The following is a 21,745-nucleotide window of genomic DNA, read 5'->3' as shown; positions in this document are numbered from 1 at the left end:
CATATGCTACTTTTCGGACAGTAGTCTCCACATGCGGAACTAATAAAGTAAAAACGAGGTTGCCTAGCAATACCCATCACACCTATCTTCTGGACTCAATACCACATGTACTACATATGATATGTCTATGCATTGTATATTTGTGTGTCTGTCTGGGTTTATTGTAATGTTCATGTTTTTGTTTTTGGTTTGTCTACTAATGCTTCCTCAATAAAGATGATTTAAAAAAAATAAAAAAAATAAAAAAAATAAGGCTTTTTCTTTATGAGACGAAAATGCGTTCCTTGTTCTGAGAAACACCTAAAAATCTGTGATTGTGATTACATCAAAGCGAAAAGTGTTGTTTTTTGCTAAAAACCTGCATAAAGCAAATTCATTGGTTGCTTATTTTGAAATGCTACTGTGCGCTTAAAAACAAACTTTTATATAAAATAGAGGCCTAGATTATGAGTAGAGTGCAAAATTGTGCTGGTATTACAAGTTAAGCACAATGCGAACTCGACCTTATGTTCCGATTGTCTGGAAGCTTTGCAATCATGAGAGCGCACTTCCATTGGCTCCAATGGGAGCCTTGTTCTGATGCCGTCAGACAAGGCAAAGAACCTTATTTCGGGTTGGACTGTACTGTGAAGTCAGGATCAGACTGATATGCTTCAGGAAAGTTCTTCTCTGTGAAAGGCACATGTTGAGCAAAAAGAGGCTGCTTCTTGGGTGGTAACTAGCCATAGAACAAACTATTATGCTATTGTTCGTTCCCAGGTTGAGCGCTTCTCTCTTTTTATTTAACCTAGCGCAGCACTGGGCAGCAAATAAAAAATATACCCTACATCCCCTCACTTTAACCCCTTATCACTGCTTTGTGCAGTTATTTAAAAAAAAAAAAAAAAAAGATGGTCATATTTTTAAATTTAGTAGAGGAACGGTCCACTTTATTTGGGGGCAATTGGGGGGCATTTTTTTTAAATAACCAGAGGTCTGACCTCTGGTTAATTGCGCTTAGTGCAAAGTGCTAACGTGAACTCACAAGAGCATTAACCAGCCACTCATAATGGCTAGCTGTTAAATGTGCGCCCCTAAACGGGCAAGTTTGACCCTTTATGGGCGGACTTTAAATAGCACTCCACTCATCATCTAGCCCATAATGTTTTAAGACAACCAGAAAGTATGTAGTAAATATTCAGAAACATAACTGGAAAGTTCCCAAATGATCACATATTTTCTTATGATACTTTTTGGTTTCCTATATGTAATGCTTTAGATTTAAGCTAATATAACAAAAGAGGATAACATCCTCTTTCCTCTACTTCCTGAAGTGAAGTCATTCAGTGAAGAATGAAACGAAGAACGAGCCAAGATTATTTCTAGATCTGTTGTACGGATCAGGTTAGCTGCTCAGAAGTCGATAGGCATATAAAACAGTCTATTGTGTCACTGTAGCAGAAACACCCTGCAGTTGATTTTTAATAAAACATATTATATAAGAGAGGATAAATATAATATTGTCATTGTACAGACACAAACACAAGAACAAATTGTGTATGAATTTACTGAGCAGTATACTAAGCAATGTTCCCTAAAACCAATATGAATAACAATAAATGTAATATGTATTAAGAAAAAAGTAAAAAGAAAAAGTTACAAACACTGAAAAATGTGTCTTGAGAAAATGCAATGGAAAAAGCTGACATAATGGTCCATTTCAATCAATCCGAGTTCCATTGCTTAGTGTAGAGCTTTCCAAACTTTTCATGTTGGTGACACACTTTTTAGACCTACATCATATTGTGACACAGTAATTCAGTTGTACTAGCAAACAGGAGGTTAAACTAACTTGTTTTAAGAGATACAGACACATACATAAATGATATAATAATGAAATGTATTTAAAAGTAACAGTATGTATGTGCAAGAATAAAAAAACGTTTAATAACACCAATAGCTACTTACTATTTTAATGGGATGTATGAGGTTGATGGGATGAACACAGTTTCTGAATATTTGGTGGAATATTAAAGACACGCGCATTTCAACATCAAGCATTTTTAAGCTTCCACTTCCTATCCTTATATCAAGAGCAGGAGCAGCAATTCACTACTGGGAGCTAGCTGCAAAAAAACCCCCACTGACTTCTGACTTTAGCTCATCGTTTAAGCTGACGCCCTCAGAGCTCAGTGAGTCCGATTGACTACTGCCCGCGCTGCAAACACATTGCTGTCCCACTCACTGACTACACATGCAGTCACGAGCCAATTGAGGAGACTACACGTGCAGTCAGGAGTCAATGTGCCGCCAAAGCCGCCAATAGGAATAGTTTCAGTTCCCACTGAGGTGCGTCAATAGGTTAAGATGATCTGTGACCCCCTAGGTATCAATCACGTGTCAACCATGTGATATGCGTAGCAGGCAGGCGGAAAGTCAGAAACCAAAAAAATAAAAAAATAAATTTAAATAAATTGTGCGGAAGCAGGGACACACCTACACACTGCTGCCGACACACAGTTTGGAAAGAACTGGCTTAGTGCAACATATTGTTTTTCAAATTCAATACTATTCTAAAAACTCTGAAAACAATGTGAAACCCCATTTATATAGAGCTTTTTACAGAAACAAATCAACACTAGATTTTCCGGCAATAACAAAATACTTTTCCAGATGTTTCCCAGCAAAGGGATTTTTTTTCCTTTTTTAAAGGAACAGTAAATACAGTAGATTTGCATAATCAATGCATGATAAAAAGACAATGCAATAGCACTTAGGGGCCAATTTATTATAGTGCGAGTGGACATAATTTATCATTGCCCAAGCATTTCTCGTGAGATGCTTGTGCAATGCCGCCCCCTGCACATTCGCGGCCGCTAGCAGGGGGTCTCAATCAACCCCATCGTATCTGATCGGGCTGATTGCTGCCACCGCCTCAGAGGCGGCAGACGAGTTAAGGAGCAACGGTCTTACAAACGCTGCTTCTTAACTTCCACTTCAAGCGGACCTGAAGTGGAGTGGGTCGGAAGCAGCATCCGCAGCTTCATAAATCGACCCCTTAGTCTGAACTTCACGAGTAGTAGATTTTGTACTGACAGATTTTAAAGTTATGTCTATTTCCACTCCCAGTGTATCATGTGACAGCCAACAGCCAATCACAAATGCATATACATATATTCTGTGAATTCTTGCACATGCTCAGTAGGAGCTGGTGACTCAAAAAGTGTACATATAAAAAGACTGCAGATTTTGTACATGGAAGTAAATTGGTAAGTTGTTTAAAATTGCCTGCTCTATCTGAATCATGAAGGTTTAATTTTGACTTGAGTGTCCCTTTAATTTTCAAATACTACACCATAGGCCTGCACTGACTGTAATTTTTGGCTGCATGCATGAAGTTTAAACAATGTTTATGCTCTTGCACATGCTCAGCTCACATGTTAATGCTCCTGAGCCTACCTAGGCATGCTCTTTAACGAAAGACACCAAGAGAACAGAAATAAAATGGAAACTTGTTCAAAATTACAGTTCTAGCTGAATCATGAAAATGTAATTTTGACTTTAATGTAATTTAATGCAATAAAATACTTTATTAAAAAGATGTAGCAATGTTGAATTATCTAAGAAGAAAAAAATGATTGACTGTTTCTGAAAATGTGTTGTATTTGTTGCATTGTATTTTCCCTTTTATTGTACAATGAATGGTATGTAATTTTAAAATCTTATAATAAAGTTTAGTTTGTTTTGTCACAGTAGATGGTTTACTTTACTGAGAGATTAGTGGTGGTAAGGAGTTAATCAGATATTGTGTATAAACACTAAGGCAAGGAAGCACATCAGAAATATTAAAGGGACATTAAACACTTTGAGGTGGTAATATAAAATGCTTAATCGTATATATATAAAAAAAAGCTCTGCAATATAATTTCATTATTTATTTTGTCCCCTTTTCCTGTAATTCTATTCTGAAATTGTGAGCTTTTCAGTTCCTGTAAGAAATGGAAGTGCTGAACACTGTTATATTCCATACAGCCATTGGCTGGACACTCTACTGACCAGTTTATAACTGTCCCTAATTGGCCACAGCAGAGAAGGTAACCTAAGTTACAACATGGCAGCTCCCATTGTTTTATAGCAGTTTCCCAAACCCAGTTATTTATTTTGTCACTTTAAACAGCTAATGAAACTTTAAAAAATGCATCTACATGTTATTCTCAGACTAATATTTTCTTTAAATGCATCATTTTATCTAGCATTTATTTAGTGTTTAATGTTCCTTTAAAGCATAGTGAAAATAAAATCAGTGTACAAGTGGTTAAGTTTAAAAAAAATACAAAGACAAGAATTAACCTCTTACCTGCATCATAACAAAAGCTTTAAAAAGTTCAGGAATGGGGTGACTACGCCTGGCATCCATTAATATTACTAATCCCAAATCACGAACTTCCTTCCTGAAAAATGTAATTAAAAGATTACCATATTTAACAATCTTTTTAAAATTAAACACATATTTCTTATAGCATGTCTGTATCTGTAATATCATACAATGCAATGTTATCATTATGTCTATTTTCCCTCCCCTTGTATCATGTGACAGCCATCAGCCAATCACAAATGCATATACATATATTCTGTGAATTCTTGCACATGCTCGGTAGGAGCTATGCTTATGCGTATGAGAACACGTTTCTTTTTTACTAAGGTTGTGGTGAGAACGATCTCAGTAAATACCAAATCCAGCGACGGCAACGCAATTGTTACACTAAGCAATCTGCTAGTAATTTCCTGCAACAGTTTTATTCAGGAAACCGAGATTCCTGTTTATTTTTTTTCTTCTCCAAACTCAGGAAAAGTCATGACAGCCATAAAAAATATTGGAAGAACCTACTCTTTATAAAAAGGATCCTGACTGGGGCAACTGTTAAGGGCGAGGTAATGGTTAAATAACTACTATTTTGGGACCTTTGGTGCAAATTGTTGAAATATTAGCTCAGATGTGCCCAGCACCAGTTTTTATTGAAATAATAAATATCAGCCTTTTTCTGCTAAAGGATTTATCAAATTGATTAACCTTAAAATTCTAAAATGCTGAAATTTTGTTAGACTGCAAAGGCTGGCTCGCCAGAAAAAAAGACCGCAGCTCCATAACCTGTCCGCCTGCTCTGAGGCGGCGGACAGACATCGACGAAAATCAACCCGATCCAATACAATCGGGTTGATTGACACCCCCTGCTAGCGGCCGATAGCAGGGGGCGGCATTGCACCAGCAGTTCACAAGAACTGCTGGTGCAATGGCAATTATCAATGTGCGGCGGACATGATCCGCAATATTGGATCATGTCCGCTCGCACATTAGTAAATAGACCCCTAAGAGTGGAGTGCTAACAGTTGCGCGCAAGCAAAAATGAGGGTTTATTAATGGTGTTTGCGTGCGTCGGGTTTTTTGCTTGTATTACAAGTTGAAAGTAAACGTGATCGCTCAAGCACAATTGAAGTTAACGCGCATCAGGTTAATGTGACCTTTAGAGCTCTGGTTAACTGTTTTGCGAAATAAAAAAGTGTCACAAAACACATCAAAAACATTACAGTTACACTCATAATAACACCATCTAATAAAATTATTTAAAAAAAATATTGCACAAAAAAGTAATAAGGCCTCAAAGATATGAGGTCTCAGGTCTAAATATGTAGATCCTGATTGTCCGTTATTTTTTAATTGTACTTTCATAACGTTATTATAGATGCTCCAATTTATATTATTGATTATGATCAATTACCATTATTAACCCCCCTCTGTAAAACTATTTTTTTTCTCTCTGTGACAATTTGATCCCTTAACCAATCTGCTGCATTGCCATATGGCTCAGCAAAAAAACAAAAACAAAAAACAACAGGTGTTACAATGCAGCGGATTGGTTAAAGGGACACTGAACCCAAATTTTTTCTTTTGTGATTCAGATAGAGCATGCAATTTTAAGGAACTTTCTAATTTACTCCTAATAGCAAATGTTCTTCATTCTCTTGGTATCTTTATTTGAAAAGCAAGAATGTAAGTTTAGATGCCGGCCCATTTTCGGTGAACAACCTGGGTTCTTGCTGATTGGTGGATACATTCATCCACCAATAAACAAGTGCTGTCCAGGGTTCTGGACTTTCTTTTTCAAATAAAGATAGCAAGAGAATGAAGAAAAAATTATAATAGGAGTAAATTATAAAGTTGCTTAAAATTGCATGCTCTATCTGAATCACAAAAGAAAACATTTGGGTTCAGTATCCCTTTAAGGGATCAAAATGTCACAGAGAAAGAAAAAAAATGTTTTGCAGAGGGGGGACAGGGGGGTTATAATGGTAATTGATCATAAATATAAATTGGAGCATATATGATAACATGTTACAAATGGAAGCACTATTTAAAAAGAAACGGAGAATCAGGTTGCACTTTCACTTTATATAAACTTTACCATCCCTTTAAGCTGTGCTAAGGGATTCATCAAATAGTCAAACACGGGGAAAAAAATATTAATTAAAAAGTAAAATGCATAAATATATATTGGAATATATTGGAATGTTATTTACCTTGACCTTGGGTATCAGTAAGTATAGGGAGAAGACTCCACATTTTGGGGCCAATTTATTAAAATTGCGAATACAGCTGTTTCCGTGCGAGCCTTCAGGCTTAAGTTAAGAAGCAGCGGTCTAAAGGCTGCCGCTCCTTAACTCGTCCGCCACCTCTTAGGCGGCGGACAGCAATTATCCCAATCAGATACAATCGGGATGATTGACACCCCCTGCTAGCGGCCGATTTGCCGTGAATGTGCAGTGGGTGGCATTGCAGAAGCATTTCACGAGAAATGCTTGTGCAATGATAAATGTCGACAGCGTATGCTGTCTGCATTTATCAATATGCGGCAGACATGATCCGCTATGATAAATCGGCCCCTTTGTGTGTACTATTTTTTATTATTAATATTATTATTTTTTTATTTTATTTTTTTTTCTCCTTAAAAATATCATTGCACATTTTATATTTTGATTTATTTTACTTTAATCTAAGATAATGTTAGATCCCAAACTATCATTTTTAATTATCAACAACAAAATTAATATTTTCATAATAAAAATGTGAACTATTATTGTATTTTTATCTAAATTTTTCAGTTTATATAACAGCTAAATAATGATTATTTAAATGATCTTGAATAATCACATAAAGCCAGAACAGAGCCAAAAACTACAGGATATTTCTAACAGCTTCAGGAAACACATTACACTCCAGACATGGAAAATCAATGAAATACCAAACTAGTGACAAATTAGAAGCAACCACCTGCTGTTTTTTAAAGTACTACAGCAATATAAACACTATCTGCTCATCTGTTCACATTACATAGTCATTTCATGTGTCCATTCTAAGAATGTGAATACTATTATATCAAGATAGGTAGGTTATAAACCATTTGTTGTCTGCCTAGTTTATACTACAGATTGTGATGTCATTAAACAATAATTAAATGCTGGACATTAAAGGGATAGCAAACACCAAAAATTGTATTGTTTAAAAAGAATATAGATAATCCCTTTATTAACAATTCCCCAGTTTTGCATAACCAACACTGTTATATTAATACACTTTTTACCTCTGTGATTACCTTGTATCTAAGCTTCTGCAGACAGCCTCCTTATCTCAGTTCTTTTGACAGACTTGCATTTCAGGTAATTAGTGCTGACTCTTAAATAACTCCACGTGCATGAGCACAATGTTATCTTTATGGCACACATTAACTAATGCCCTCTAGCTGTGAAAAACTGTCAAAGGCATTGAAATAAGAGGCGGCCTTCAAAGGCTTAGAAATTAGCATATGAGCCTACCTAGGTTTAGCTTTCAACTAAGAATACCAAAAGAACAAAGTAATTTTGATAATAAAAATTAAATTAGAAAGTTGTTTAAAATTACATGCCCTATCTGAATCATGAAAGTTTATTGTAAATTTTACTATCCCTTTAAGTATTCAAATCAAAGATTAACCTGAGAATAATATTTACATTCAACTTTTAAAAATGATTTTACTTGTTTAAATAAAGAAGAAATAAGTGTAAAAACTTCAGTCTTCATAAAGTAATAGGTGCCTTAATTTTGTAACCTAGATTTCTCGTATCTGATCTCTTCTGCAGAGGTCAGTTAGAGGCATGTATGAAATTTAATGTTCTAAGTAAACAATGACTGTGTGGAATATAGCAGTGTTAGTATTGTGAAGTTTGGAACCTGCATTTTCAATTATTGCAGGAATCAGAGATAGCCCACAATTGTAACTAGGATAAGGAAGTAAAATAAGACATTTTTAAAAAAAAAAGAATATTGGAAGTGTTTTTTCTTCACATATTTAAACATCTTATATAACAATTTCAAAGTTTTTAATGTACCTTTAACATCTAACCAGTTAGATTTTGTTTCCCTATAAATAAGCTAGTTACGGAAACTATAAGTAAACTACATAGTAGTATGTATGCCGTAAGAACCACTCTATCCGAAAAAAGATGGAAGGCAGTGTTCTCCAGAGAAAATATTGCTAGCCGCCCAGTTGGAATTATGAAGTAGCCGGGTGGCATTATTAAGTAGCCAGGTTGTGGCAGTGTAATATTTTCTAATATTATACCATTTTCTTCTATGTAAAGCACAAGTTAGTTGCATAATTTAAAATAAATCTATTTAATGATAATTTGTGCAATAAAAATTGAACATATTTAATATTAGCTCATTTTAGAATAATAATGGCTAAAATTTTAGCCCGGTGGTTAGTAAAATCAGCCGAGTGGTGCACCCGTTGAAAAGGTCCTGGGTAGAACACTGGAAAGTATTGCTATTCCAGTGAAAAAGATTGACACAAGTGGAGCGTTAATTTATTGTGTGCCTCAAACAGGCAAATTTGCCAGTTTGCAGGCCCACAATAAATAACCAGCCATTAGATCAGATCTCTGGTTAATTTTATAAATGTGCCCCAAATGTCCCCAAAATACAGTGAAGTGTACTTTATTAAAAAATAAAAATTGTAGCATTTTTATGTTTTTAATAAAATTTACTGCACTAGGCAGTATTTTGGGGGTAAAGTTGGCGGAAGTGGGAAGTTAGAAAAAAAATGTCACTTAAAAGTGCCTTTACATTGCGGTCTAGGGGAACTGTGTGTTCACAGTAAATATATATGTATATGCTTATATATATGTATGTGTTAATATGTGCATATACACATATTAACACATTAATATATATATGAATATAATCATATATATTTACAATTTGCTGCCATTGCTGCACGACTTACCCCCTTTGCTGCACTAGTTCTCATGCCATGTCTAACGACATGAGAAAAAGGCTCCCGTTGGAGCCTATAAAAGTGTGCTCTTGTGAGCGCAATGCTTCCCAGCAATGCGAACGTGAGCTCGCATTGCTGTCAACTTCTAATACCAGCGCTCATTAGTATGCGCTGGTATTACTCAGTGGAGCGCAAATATCGTTTTTTTACGAAAGCGATATTTAGCGCTCCACTTGTAAACTGGCTCTTTTTTTTTCTACAAAATTATCTGTTAAAATTATGCTAATAAATTATTTATTTTTTTATTTTCACTTCTATTATCAAAAATAATTTGTTGAAAGGCATGTGTCCATATTCTCAACAGCAGCAATGTACTACTGGGGGGCTAGCGGGCGATTGGTAGCTACTCAGCATTTTCTTCTTTCACTTGTATACCCCGTTAATTGTATACTAGAGAGATGCTATAATGATACCAGAGCTTATCAAAAGAGTTGTCATAGAGAATTTTAAAAAGTTAAATCAAGAGCACAAACTGCATGATAAGATGTGGGATGATTTCTTTTTGGTGCCGACACAAGAGGTTTATATAAATCACATACCCTAGGGTTTGAGAAACCCACACACCTGAATGCCCGTGATACTTTAAAAAAATGGGTCTAGAACTTGGGTTTGTGCGCCCCTACAGTTTTACTGCTTGACACCTTCAGTTTAGTTCCAATCCTCTCCAGTGGCCTATCCTGACTCCTAGTAAGCGGTAAACTGAGAACTATAAGTCCCAGCATGCTGCAGCCGCCTGATGACTGGATTACTGCAGAAGAGGGCGGAAGAAGCTTGTGGAGCTAAAGAAGCCGGACAAACCTAAATGAAAGCTGGGGACCGAGACTGTCAGATAAATGCATTGATACACACAGCCACCAATAAAAAGGGACTTGTTCTTTAAATGCTGTCACAAATTAAATTCTGCTTATGTTTTATGCCTCATTTTAATATTTTTAGTTTCCGCTTATGATGTAAACCTCATTTTATTTTACCTGCTGTCACTGATTTATACCTCATTGTAATTTTAATTATGCCAGTTATTATTTTAAAAGCTCTGAAACCTCATATTATGTAAGTTTTGTGAGTATGTACACACACATCTATACGTACGTATAGGAACATGCCCACAAACTGAAAAATATATGGCTCTTGTGGTGTTCCCAGAATTTTTTTCTTGGGGGCACTTCCAGGAGGTCCATCAGTGGGCGGCACTATAGCATGTCGTAGGCGGGGTTGGGCATGACACGTGTGGGGCTAACTGGAGCTGTAGTAGGGTCTGGGCAGAGTGGTGTTGCTAATCCACAGTTGGGGGGAGCACATGTTGAGGGGACCAGCGATTGTGCTGGGGGAGTGGCTAATGCCCCGATGCCCCCCACCATTGTCTGGCTCTGACATTTGGACATACACAATCTTGCTCCTAGATATTAAATAAATTATAAGGTGCCCTGTCATATCCCTGGAATAAGCTTCAGAACTGTATGATTAAATAAAAATGAAGATTGCCATTATATGTATAAAAAATGTATAAAAATTGTTCATCTAATTTCATAATGAAGTCATTAGCATCATAAGGTATAAATTGTTAAATTGGTAGAATAAAGGACCATTTAAAAATAAAAGAACATACCTTGGTATCATGTAGTAATAAATTAGAAGGCGTAAAAGTTCTATACTTGTGGAATATTCTTTTAACCAGATTGCATTTTTTGCACAAATTTGTAGTATTGCTCTTCCACTTCGGTCTCTGTTTCCTAATAGAAATGCACAAACAAATTGAAAACAGACAATTTTAAATTTAAAAAAAGCAACAATAACAACAAAAATACAAACAAAACATGAAGCTGCTATACTTTTATAATCTCCCTATGACTGTCAAATTATCAATAATAGTATCTTTTTTTTTTTTTAATAAATTATAAATAATTTTGCTACGGATTCAAAATGTTAATTTTATGGTTCAAAAAGGAACATGTATGTATGGTTTTCAAGCAACATACTTAGGGACAGTGTCCCCTAAAAAATCCACTTTAATTTGTTTCCAATGATCCATTTTACCTGCTGGAGTGTATTTAATTGTCTACTTTATTTTGGCATTTGATATGGCTGATTTTTTTCTTTTGGTATCCTTACCTATTCTGAAAGTTTAGGTTTAAGAAAACCTGTATAAACATAGCCAGCAGGAGAAACTACACTACCGTTAGGCTATATTAAAGGGACATTAAACCCACATTTTTTCTTTCATGATTTAGAAAGAGAATGCAATTTTAAACATCTTTCTAATTTACTTCTATTATCTAATTTGTTTTATTCTCTTGATATACTTTGCTGAAAAGCATATCTAGATATGCCCAGTAGCTGCTGATTGGTTTCTGCACATAGAAGCCTTGTGTGATTGGCTCACCCATGTGCATTGCTTTTTCTTCGACTAAGGATATCTAAAAAATTAAGCAAAATAAATAATAGAAGTAAATTATAATGTTGTTTAAATTTGTATTCTCTATCTGAATCATGAAAGAAAGATTTTGGGTTTAGTGGCCCTTTAATATACTTTTTACCTCTGTGATCCCATGGCTATTTATTTATTATCTATTGACTTGTATTTTAGCCAATTAGTATATTAATATAACAATGTTGGTTGAGCAAAGCTGGGGAATGGTTAGTAAAGGCGTTATTTATCTTTTTAAACTAAACTATTTTGGTGTAGACTGTCTTTTTAAAGGACCAGTAAATACAGTAGATTTGCATAATCAACAAATGAATGATAACAAGACAATGCAATAGCACTTAGAGGCCCATTTATCAAGCTCCGTATGGAGCTTGTGGGCCCGTGTTTCTGGCGAGTCTTCAGACTCGCCAGAAACAGCAGTTATAAAGCAGCGGTCTAAAGACCGCTGCTCCATAACCCAGAATTTGCCACAATTTAACCCGATCGGGTTGATTGACACCTCCCTGCTGGCGGCCCATTGGCCACAAGTCTGCAGGGGGCGGCGTTGTGAGCTGCTGGTGCAATGCTGAATACGCATTCAGCGAGGTCTTGCGGACCTGATCCGCACTGTCGAAACAGGTCCGCAAGTCCTCTGATACATAGGCCTCATAGTCTGAATTCCAAATGAGTAGTAGATTTTTTTCTGACAAATTTCAAAGTTATGTCTATTTCCACTCCTCCTGTATCATGTGACAGCCATCAGCCAATCACAAATGCATATAAGTATATTCTGTGAACTCTTGCACATGCTCAGTAGGAGCTGGAGACTCAAAACGTGTATTTATAAAAAGACTCAACATTTTGTTAATGGAAGTAAATTGGAACGTTGTTGAAAATTGCCTACTAAGTTTAACTTGAGTGTCCCTTTAAATGGACATTCTAGTATCAAAATACAATGCTCTATTGTGTTAGCACATATATTTCTTTAACTGTGTGTTTAACCCATGCAAAGGGGTCAAAGTTGTGCCACTTCAGATGAGGACAGAGCTGATGAGCAAATGAGAAGCAGGCATACATAAGTATGCTCCAATTCCTGCTCATATCCTCACCTGGAGAAGACTGGGGGTGCTTTCAGGAGTAGAACTTTGACTATATGTCTAACCCTGTTTAAGGAATAAACACATAGCAAAAGAAGGGAACTTGCTAAAAAAAAAAAAAATATAACTATATAGAGAATTTTATTGTTATGCTATTCCTGTGAATTCCTAGATAGATGATCATTTGTCATACTTTGTAGCCATGCACCTGTTTACTTACCTGGCAAATATATGATTCCCGACTGAAGCAGTTCTTTATTTACTTCAGGTATTTGGTTTGGCCACTTGTGAAAAATCTCATCTGCATGTGACGGTGACAACAAATCTTTAGACTCAACATAAGACTCTCTCGAATCGCTGATCAGTTGTTTTGAATCCTCTATAGGATTTGAGTGATTGTTCATGAAAACATCTGAAGAAAAAAAATAAAGATACAGATCCACAACTTATTTAAAGGAACACGTTGCACAACATAAATTATTTTTTATCCTAGATGCAGTTGTGAGAAAGAAAAAAGTTTATAAGGTATACTTGAGCTTTCTTCTTCAAAACTAAGATCAACTCACCATATTTGTTAGATTTCATTGTAAACGTCTTTCAACAGAGTAGAGAAATAAAGTGACTGTGCCTGCACATGCCAGATGCATGCAACCTTGCTAGTCCCAGGACGAGCATTCTAATTGGACGCATAAAGGGACAGCCTACATAAAAATGTTTATTGTTTAAAAAGGTAGATAATCCCTATATCATATCATGTCCGCCGCACATCGATAAATGCAGACAGCATACGCTGTCGGCATTTATCATTGCACCAGCAGTTCTGGTGAACTGCTGGTGCAATGCCACCCCCTGCAGATTCACGGCCAATCGGCCGCTAGCAGGCGGTTACATTCAACCCGATCATATTTGATCGGGCTGATTGCTGTCCGCCACCTCAGAGGTGGCGGACGAGTTAAGGAGCAGCGGTCTTATGACCGCTGCTTCTTAACTCCAGGCGGACCTGAAGCAGAGTGGGTCGGAAGCAGCATCCGCTGCTTCATTAATCGACCCCCTTGTAGCTAAGCCTCTGCAGACTGCCCTCTTATTTCAGTTATTTTGACAGACTTGCATTTTATCCAATTAGTGCTGACTCATAATAACTCCATAACTCAATGTTATCAATATGGCATACATGAACTAGCGTTGACTAGCTGTGAATAACTGTCATAATGCACTGAGATAAGAGGCGGCCTTCAACGACTTTGAAATCAGTTTGAACCTACCTAGGTTTAGCTTCCAACAAAGAATACAAAGCAAGTTTGATAATAAATGAAAATTGGAAATTTGTTTAAAATAGAATCTCCTATCTGAATCATGAAAGTTTAATTTTTGATTGACTGACCCTTTAAAGTTCCTCTAAAATGGGATGTGGTAACTCAGGAAATTTTGAGAATGATTTTTTACATAGAGCTGTTCATGTGATATATTTTTACAGATATGTTTTATCCCTTTCAAGTAATTTAGCATGTGGGTATCAGCAAATCCCTTTAAACCAAGGAAGAGCAGAAAGGTTAACTTAATGTCAGAAACTAATGTACATCATTTTTCCAAATGACACTGGAAAAAAAACATATAAGTACTGTAGGCATCTTCCTGTCCTATTGTTCTAGAAAAGCTGGGGAAATAAGGGAGGAATCTATTTACTATATCTTTATATACAGCTCATAGCCAAAATGCAATTATGTATTATCCTTCTGATACCAGATAAAAGTTTAAAAAGACATTAAAATAAGAACATGCCTAGTAATGAACCGTTAATGTTTATCTAATAAACAATGATTGCTTCACCCTGACCTATCAAGGCCAACCCTGCTACATATGTTTAACTTATTGGCTTTAACAGATAACTACAAAACAATGCATTGTATCCTAACACTATGACCATGTTTAGCCCTGTTGTATGGCGGCTAAAGCCGAGGGGGTCTATTTATCAAGCTCCGAACGGAGCATGATGCCCCGTGTTTCTGGCGAGCCTTCAGGCTAGCCAGAAACACAAGTTATGGAGAAGCGATCTAAAGACCGCTGCTCAATAACCTGTCGCCTGCTCTGAGGCGGTGGACAGACATCGGCAAAAATCAACCCGATCCAATACGATCGGGTTGATAGACCCCTCTGCTGGCGGCCGATTGCAGGGGGCGGCGTTGCACCAGCAGTTCACAAGAACTGCTGGTGCAATAATAAATGCCAACAGCATATGCTGTCGGCATTTATCGATGTGCGGCAGACATGGTTCGCTATAGTGGATCATGTCCGTCCGCACAATGATAAATGGACCCCCAGGTTTGTTCCTCCAATTAAGGCAAATGGTGGGGAGAGAGTCACTATTGAAAAACAAGTCCAGTAAAAGGGATGTTTATTTGTTTTAAAAACATTTATACTGGGCTAAATTGTTATTCTATAGCAACAGGGAAAAAAATGTCCTGTAATAACAAGGTGTTTATTGTCCCTTTAAAGGGACAGTATACACCAATTTTCATATAACTGCATGTAGTAGACACTACTATAAAGAATAATATGCACAGATACTGCTATAAAAATCCAGTATAAAACTTACTTAGAAGCCTCCAGTTTAGATCTGTTTAAAAGGTTAGTGGAACACCCACTGCAAGTGGGAAATAGCAGACACTCCCCCCCACCCCCTTCCTTTGCATATGAAAAGACCCTTTACACAAACAGAAGATAAACTTTAAAAAAATGCCAATTTGCACAAGATGGAGAAATTACAACTATTAAGAAAAATAAATTTTACAATAGATTCTATATATGTACACATGACTATTACTTTTCAGAACAGTATACAAAAGTGTGCCAGAAGGTATTTTAACTGTAAAAAAATAAAAGCCATTTCATCAGCCTTAGAAATAGACAACACTGGGCGAGATTACATATACAGCGTAAATTTCAGGGCAACTGCTGAAACCCCCGTCGCAAGTTCACCTCGCACATTGGGCGAATCACATAAACCACGCCGGCAGATGATATACTGCCATAAGTCAAACAAACCGGTGACGTTCAGAAATGTGCGGAAATACACATATCTGGCGTCACCAGTGACTTACGGCACAAATAAAGTTTAAATCACGCGTAAAATCTAACCCGCCTCCAAAAAACTTAAACCGACACGTCAAAACTCCTATATACGCCATCCCCCCACATTGCAAATACTAATAAAAGTATTAACGTCTAAATTGCTAACCCCCCACATTGCAATTTACCAAATAAAGTTATTAACCCCTAAATTGCCAAACCCCCACATCGCAAAGTACCTAATTACACTATTAACCCCAATCTGACAACCCCCCACAACGCAAAGTACCTAATTACACTATTAACCCCTAATACACCAACCCCCCCACAACGCAAAGTATTAATCTAATAACTAAGCCCCCTAACCTAACACCCCTTAGTTTAACCCCAATTAAAATACAATTACATAAAATAAAAAAGACTACCTTAAAAATTATTTAAAAATTACCAAAAAGAAAAATCCTATATTTACATGAAAATAATAAAACCTAAGATTAAATAAAAATAAAAAAAAAGCTAAAATTAAATTAAAATAAAAAAGATTACAGAAAAAAATGACATTATCCAAAATAATTTTTTTTTATTCCTAATCTAATACCCCCTTAAAAACAAAAAACCACCCCAAAATAAAAACACCCCCTAATCTAACAATAAACTACCAATAGTCCTTAAAAGGGCCTTTTGTAGGGCATTGCCCTAAAGAAAACAGCTCTATTACCCACAAAAAAATCCCCCCTAACAGTACAACCCCTCACCCACCCAATACCCCAAAATAAAAAAGACCAAACTAAAAAAAAAACGAATCTACCCATTGCCCCTAAAGGACATTGCTCTTTAAAGGGCAATCAGCTCTTTTAGTGCTTATGAAAATAAAAAACTCCCAAATCTTAAAAAAACACCCCCCCAAAAAATAAAATAAAAATAACACTAACCCCATAAAAAAATACTCACCATTCCTGAAGTCCGGACATCCATCTTCTTCCATGATGGAGAAAAGTCTTGATCCAGGCAGCGAAGATCTATTTCCATGACGGCACCATCTTCCATCCTAATCCCGGTGGTGTGGAGGTGTAGTGGAGACGGATCGGCGGCGGCACGGTCATCCAACATGGAGGTCCTCTTGTTCAAATCAGCCAATAGGATGTAACCAGCCCTCCATGTCTGATGACCGTACCAGCACCGATCTGTCTCCGCACTACCGGAATGAAGATGGAAGATGGTGCCGCCCTGGAAGAAGAGCTTCACCGCCTGGATGAAGACTTTTCTCCGCCTCGAAAAAGATGGATCTTCGGACTTCAGGAATGGTGAGTACATTTTTTGGGGTTAGTGTTAGGTTTTTTTGTTGTGGGTTTTTTTTTTTTAGATTTGGGATTTTTTTTATTTTCATGGGCACTAAAAGAGCTGATTGCCCTTTTAAGGGCAATGCCCATACAAATGCCCCTTTAGGGGCAATGGGTAAATTTGTTTTTATTTAGTTAAGTCTTTTTTATTTTGGAGGGTTGTACTTTTAGGGGGCTTTGTATTTTTTGGGGTAAAAGAGCCCTACAAAAGGCCCTTTTAAGGGCTATTGGTAGTTTATTGTTAGATTAGGAATATTTTTATTTATTTTTAGATAATGTCGTTTGTTTTTTTCTGTAATCTTAGCTTTTTTTATTTTTTGAATCTTAGTTTTTTATTTTAATTTAATCTTAGGTTTTATTATTTTCATGTAATGTTAGGATCTTTTATTTTCATGTAAAGTTAGGATTTATTATTTTAATGTAAATATAGGATTTTTTATTTTTGGTCATTTTTAAATAATTTTTAAGGTAGTCTTTTTTTATTTTATGTAATTGTATTTTAATTGGGGTTAATTTAGGGGGTGTTAGGTTAGGGGGCTTAGTTATTAGATTAATACTTTGTGTTGTGGGGGGTTGGTGGATTAGGGGTTAATAGTGTAATTAGTTAGATTGCGTTGTGGGGGATGGTGGTTTAGGGGTTAATACTTTTATTAGGTGCTTTGCGTTCTGGGGGTTGGCGGATTAGGGGTTAATAGTGTAATTAGTTAGATTGCATTGTGGGGGTTGGCGGTTTAGAGGTTAATACATTTTATTAGTTATTGCAGTGGGGGGATGCCAGATTAGGGGTGGCTATTGCGTATGCATTAGGTGTTTGTTAAGGCATTTAGGGAGTTATGGTACTTTTATAGTCAGTGCAAGGCTTGCTGCCTGCGCCTGCCTATGTGTGGCGAGGTGAATATGAAGTAAAATGTCTCCATTCTCAGAGCGTAAGTCCTTGCGCTGAATATGTGATACCTACTTCCAACGCCAGTTATATGTTAGTTTATGGGAGTAAAAACAGCGGGTGACGGGTGAAATATATGTGACTAACTTGTATGCGCCGCCATATATGTAATCGCTAGATCACTGGCTTTTGTGCCCGACGCTGCATATGTGATCGGGCCCACTGTGTTGCCTACCTAGGCTTATAAGAAAAGATAAATAGATAAAATGATATATATTTTTTTTTATTTTGGGCTCTATTTACATGTTTTTGGAACACTGTTCACAATTTTATTTATGTCAGTTCAATATATTCAATGTTTGTTTATGTGCCTTTTGGGGCAGCCTTTGATTATAGCTGACCATTATGTGCCTAGATGTTAAAACACTGCCTTTTTGGTCACTTTTACTACCATTCTATAAATATTTTCTTTTTTATCTATACTTCAATCGAGTCAGCAGTTTCAATGAGAACTGCACACGTATAGTTTGTTTGAAAGCTAATCAGACAGGTCAGAACAGGTGCTATGTAAAAAACTGATGAAACGGCCTCTTTGGGGCTGAGAAACATATTGCTTGCTTTTAAGTTTTACAATACATTTTATGTGATTTTACACCTCTGTTTCTAGTTGCATTGTATTTGGATATACAGTGTTCCTGTGGGATACTCCATCTTCAAATTAGTTTGAAGTGTTTTTAATTACTGTGGGAACTGTCAGCTTCTCGATAAAGCACTTGGGGTGCACGTTATTTGTTAGTTTTGCCTGTTACTTCCTTATCTGCTTTGTCTCCTAACTTTAAAGGGGCATGAAACCCAATTTATTTTCTTCATTATTCTGATTACAACTTTACTTCGATCTAATGTTATTCTTTGTATAAGAAATAGCTAGATAGGTCGCGTGCACATGACTGGAGCACATGACAGGAAATAGTTCTGACATCTAGTGCTCTTGCTAATGTATAACATTGCTGCACACTCCTGAGCTTACCTTTTCAACAAAGGATAACAAATAACAAAGAAAAAAATGATAATAGAAGTAAATTGGAAAGTTGTTTAAAACTGTATGTTGTATCTGAATAATGAAAACAAGTTGTGGGTTTTATGTCCCTTTAATGCGCAGTTTGGTGCCCACTGTTTCTTGTGTAAAATGTGTGTGATGAAAAAAAAAAACGGTCAAAGTACAATAGATACTTCAGTATCAGTTGCGCACAAACACTCTTTTCTAGTACTTTAAATGTATTATTTACTGATTTATTTATTTATGAATGATCCAGCAACAAGTACCTTCCTGTTCATATTAAGAATTTTGAAGGTTCTCACTGATATAATTGTGCCCTTCACAGCCAGATAAGGTTGCCAGGTGTCCAGTATTTAAAGAGACAGTACAGTATTTTAGCAGGCTATCCAATAAAATAAACAAATAAATTGACAGTTTTTTTTTAACGTCCCTGATTTAAGCTTAAAGGACCAGTAAATACAGTACATTTCCATAATCAACATTTTTTGTGTGACAAATGTCATAGTTATGTCTATTTCCGCTCCCAGTGTATCATGTGACAGCAATCATCACAAATGCATATACGTATATTCTGTGAATTCTTGCACATGCTCAGTAGGAGCTGGTGACTCAAAAAGTGTAAATGTAAAAAGACTATGCACATTTTGTTAATGGGAGTAAATTGGAAAGTTGTTGAAAATTGCCTGCTCTATCTGAATCATGAAAGTTTAATTTTGACTTGAGTGTCCCTTTAATGTAAAAAGGCATCCTATGCCCCAATTCGTTTAAAAAATACAGAGCAGAAAGTAGTGAAGAGCACTGCAGTCTAGGGGGTCAAATCTCTAGTTTTACATGCATTAATGGCAACTAAAGAGGTACAATTATTGTTTTGTATTTTACTGGCAGCCAAGGGGTAAATGGGCTGCTTAGTGGCGGTAAAAAAAAAAACATGATAGTATCAAGAGTGGTGTCTAGGGTAGAGCTTAGGTGTAGGGGAATGATGTGTGCTACTAACCGTCATGCCCAGTCACCTAGAAATTGCCCAGTATTTTTATGGAGGGCAGCTAGCAACCCTGCAGCCAGATTCATTTTCTAGTAATAATAAGTCTAATTTATCATCATCTAGTAATGGAGACATATATATGACCCCTATTAAATATTTGTACATGTTTTTTATTGCTATAGATTTCCTTTATTTTCTCATAAAGAACAACCCCCACTCCCCTTTGTAGCTATTTCTTTTTAAATAAAAAGTACACCTATGTCTCATCATAAAAAAACAAACACTATACCATGACTATTCCACAGCTACCAAATCCAAATAGTTTCTAGTTATTACTGAAGTAATTTCAGGAAATATATTTTTTAACCTGTAGGCATTATAAATCCAAAATAATCAAATATTGTTTCCATCTGAATAAATTCATATTGATTAATCCACAAGTGCATAATAAAAAAAACATTGCCATAGCACTTATCAGAATTTTAAATGAAGAGTAGTTTTTTTTTTCTGACAAACTTCAAAATGTCCTTCAAATTGCTGGCCCCCTGTATCATGTGACAGCAATCAGCCAATCACAGACTCATAAGTATATGATGTGTACTCCTGCACATGCCCAGTAGAAGCTGGTGCTTCAGAAAGTGTACATATAAAAAGACTGTGTACAGTTTGATAATGGAAGTAAATTGGAAAAAGTCTCTTAAAACACCATGCTCTATCTGAATCATGAAATTATTTTGACTTTAGTGTCCCTATAAGGACTCCTCGGGCAGACTATTGTTTAGCAAGGCAGATAATAAAGGGTGCTTCCACAAGACCTAACTAATCACACACCACATTCCTAGGTGAGATCACAGACAGGGCATCTCTCCAGCCTCAGGGCTTTCACAGCTTCAGTCAGCTTTTTTGCCTTTCAGTATCAATTTGATTTTTATTCTAAATGAATGTGCCACAGTTATACAAGTTATAGAATGTTATTTTAGCAGTGTGAGGTGGCAATCTTGACCCTTTGTTGCCAGTCTGGACAGATCAGCAAGTTGGTAACAAGAATATATAACATTAAAATTAAATTGATTTGTCCATGTGTGAAAATCTCATCTGTGTGTGATGTGGCAACACAGATCCTCAACATGTTGGGTTCACTGGATTCAGCTGTTTTGCCACAGTGACACTACTAGACACATCAATCATCCAAATATTCTAACCACAAAGAACTCTTATCTGTAGTCTACCTTTTTTTTTAATGAACATCAAGAGCTATAAACCTATTTAGCAGTTAAAGGGACTGAAAAGTCAAAAATAAACTTTTATAATTCAGACAGAGCATGCAATTTTAGTTGAAATATTTCTTTATTAAAGGCAAAAAATAATAATTCAGGATACAGCATAGCAAAAATGCACAAATGAAAGGCATGAAGGTACATTTTCTCTCAAGTTCAGATATAACCTTGTCATCTCGAAAAACCCCTTATGTCCCTTGCAAGTAAAGAAAAATGGAGCATTAATTTCCTTGCGACTTACCCATTGTGCTAAGCATCTTTACATATACATTGCCCATTTTATACAAACTTA

The 21,745-nt window shown here is 36.2% G+C and overlaps 1 protein-coding gene across 3 annotated transcripts in view; it reads right to left on the bottom strand.

Moving 5' to 3' along the window:
- Positions 1-21,745, bottom strand: part of PLEKHG4B (pleckstrin homology and RhoGEF domain containing G4B) — a 199,485-nt gene that overhangs the window by 78,881 nt on the left and 98,859 nt on the right. For all 3 annotated transcript variants that reach the window (XM_053714470.1, XM_053714472.1, XM_053714471.1), the window contains exons 4-6: positions 13,069-13,260; positions 10,954-11,077; positions 4,337-4,430 (exon numbers count right to left, since the gene is read on the bottom strand). In XM_053714470.1, the coding sequence (XP_053570445.1) occupies positions 4,337-4,430; positions 10,954-11,077; positions 13,069-13,260 (410 nt within the window). The remainder of the gene's footprint in view (positions 1-4,336; positions 4,431-10,953; positions 11,078-13,068; positions 13,261-21,745) is intronic.

The sequence above is a fragment of the Bombina bombina genome, chromosome 5 (genome assembly GCF_027579735.1).
Source record: "Bombina bombina isolate aBomBom1 chromosome 5, aBomBom1.pri, whole genome shotgun sequence".
Classification (NCBI taxonomy): Eukaryota; Metazoa; Chordata; class Amphibia; order Anura; family Bombinatoridae; genus Bombina; species Bombina bombina.
This window is presented reverse-complemented; position numbering and strand designations above follow the sequence as displayed.